Source organism: Habropoda laboriosa, unplaced genomic scaffold (genome assembly GCF_001263275.1).
Source record: "Habropoda laboriosa isolate 0110345459 unplaced genomic scaffold, ASM126327v1 scaffold36, whole genome shotgun sequence".
Taxonomy (NCBI): domain Eukaryota; kingdom Metazoa; phylum Arthropoda; class Insecta; order Hymenoptera; family Apidae; genus Habropoda; species Habropoda laboriosa.
The window spans coordinates 1037342-1039866 of NW_017100155.1; the positions used below are offsets into that span (position 1 = coordinate 1037342).

Genomic DNA, 2525 nt, shown 5'->3' on the forward strand with positions numbered 1-2525 from the left:
TTGTTCGTTCGATTTGTGACTGATTAGACCGTGAAACAGGTGACTCTACGAGGACAGGTATGAAGTCTCTGATTTTGTGTACGGAAAAGTTTATTTTAGAGAGTTCGTTGACCTTTTCGGTGCAGAGTGAAGAGTAAAGAGTAGAGAAGGTTTTTTTTAGTTTTTCTGCAAGTTTATTTCTCCTCTTATTTTCTGCGTGCGAAGTGTAAAAATAATTCGAGTGAATTGTGTACATTGCATCGATCAATTTTCGAAAGTGTATTTTATTTTGGGAGTTTTTATTTATTAGACATTTTATAATAGTTTTTATGTATAACAACTGGAAATTAGCATGGAAATGAATTTTCATATTTTTCTATAAGTTATAATTAAAAATAATTTAATTACGAAATGTGCTGCAACGAGAGAGATTCTCGTCGATCTCGATGATCGCGGGTGCTAGTCTTTTGTCAGACGGTTAGAGTCTTTGTCCAGATGACGTTACGATGATACGAGCGCGCCTCTAGTATTAACCCTAGATCCGTTTTCGTTTTGACTGTACACTTAAGACTTTTGGGTGAAAAAGGACCTAAGACCTTATGTGTAATAATTCTTGTTTCCAACGCGACATATGAACCTAGCTTGATGACAGCAGAAACGACTAAACATATAAAAAGGCGGTGGGTCAAAAAAGACCCGAAGACTGCCACGCCGAAATCGCATGTTTTGCTCGGGACACCACCAAAGTATTTTTATTATTCTAAGCAAACAGTGGTAAAATAATAACAAATATGGTTATATGAGACAATATTCTTACCCATGGGGCGTTTATCTTTCTGGTGGTCACGGGTGAGCCTTGGTGCACTCGATGAAACTTGCTAACTATTTCGGAATATTTATTTACGTTATGGCTATTTACGACGCTGGTGTGATGTGGTATATACCTGAAAGAGTATCACAGCAACGTAGTAAACAGATCTTCGTTTATTTTGACAAAGAAGAAAACAAAATTTTGCAAGTTTTGGAACAAAGATTGCTAAAAATCGGACCGAAAAGGTTACCACATACTGCCCGGATTGTATCGATCAGCCGCATCTATGTTTGAAATGCTTTAATACAATACACCGGTAGATAGAAGATTTGATAAAAGTTAATCTCTCATTTTTCATCTTTAATCGTCGAATAGTGCACATTTTATTTCAAAGTATTCACTAATCAGCGACGATGTTCAAAATTCATCAACTGTCAATGTTCATTCAACTTTTACAATTATAAACATTTGAAGCACTTCGAGTGGCTTCTGCGAAACAATCTGCGGTCACATATGACCACCGTGGCAGTGAACGTGTTAACAACAAAATGCTTCACAGCCAAAATAATTGAAAAGGAAAATATCGCCTAGAAACGAAAATTTAGCACGAAAACGAGTTTCAATATTTTTCCATAAATTACAATTGAAAATAATTTAATTGTAAAATGCCTCGCGACCAAACTGATCGAAAAGAAAAGTATCGCCTAGAAACGAAGGTACAACGAATAAAAATTTCATATTTAACCAAGTTATGAAATGTTAAATAATTTTCAATTTTTCCTGAAACCCTTTAACTTCGAAATTTTCACGAAGAAGATTGTAAAATGTTTATTCTCCCCTTGTGTTTCAGGGTGCAGCGCAGCAGCTGCAGTCGTTAGTCAGAAATGGTACTAGGATCGTGTCCGAAGTGGTGGGGTAGTTGTAAGAAAAAGGAAAGGAAATTAACATAACATAATCTACGTAGAATAGAAGAATAATTCGCAGAGTTTCAAAAAAGTGTGATAATTTCGAACGATCTACGCTGAAATACTCCTGCTTCGGTGGATGTGACGGTAGGCGACAGAACTTGAACAAAGTATTCACTATGAGTTTCACTCAAAGACCGAAGATTTCTTTTTTCGACGACGAATTAAAATATTTGCTCGATTATCGAAGAGATATGTGTCGAATTTTTTCCTTCTTCTTTTTTTTATGTATAGACCGTAGTATTACGTGTAATAGCTGTTGGGTGATTATGTACTTTATTTTAATCAATCTAGCTATTAGCGGGCATGACGTTTCAAAGCGTCACATAATTCTTGACGCTTAAAACACGTCGTCTTGGAGTAACTTCTCTTTTCTACGAAGTGTCTCAAAGCTTGTAACAAAAGGACGATGAAATTCGCGATTGCCTTAAACATAGGTATACAAATATTCATTTTTCTCTCTTCAAATTTCAGCTACTCGAATTTTGCAAAAATTCGCAGGTCAGAAATGTATTATATTTTACTATAAGATACAGGGATGAAATATTTCCATAAAGAAATACCAACAAGCTTATCCAAGAGACGATGAAATTCTAGGTACGCAAATTTTCATCCGTCTCTCCCGAATTTCGGCAATTGAAATTTCGCACAAAATTCCCAAGTGAGAAATGAATTACGTGAAATATTTCACGTCGCACAGTATTGGATAATTTTAGAAGGAAAAGAGACATTTACCTAACGTTGAGATCACGCAAATGAAGAGCGTTGAA

General features: G+C 35.6%; 1 protein-coding gene across 1 annotated transcript in view; it reads left to right on the forward strand.

The window, feature by feature from the left end:
* LOC108576140 (mucin-19-like) overlaps positions 1–1709 on the forward strand; it is a 78780-nt gene extending 77071 nt beyond the window's left edge. Inside the window, exon 18 of the mRNA XM_017939077.1 lies at positions 1641–1709. Coding sequence (XP_017794566.1) covers positions 1641–1709 — 69 coding nt within the window. The remainder of the gene's footprint in view (positions 1–1640) is intronic.
* Positions 1710–2525: the final 816 nt, after the last annotated feature.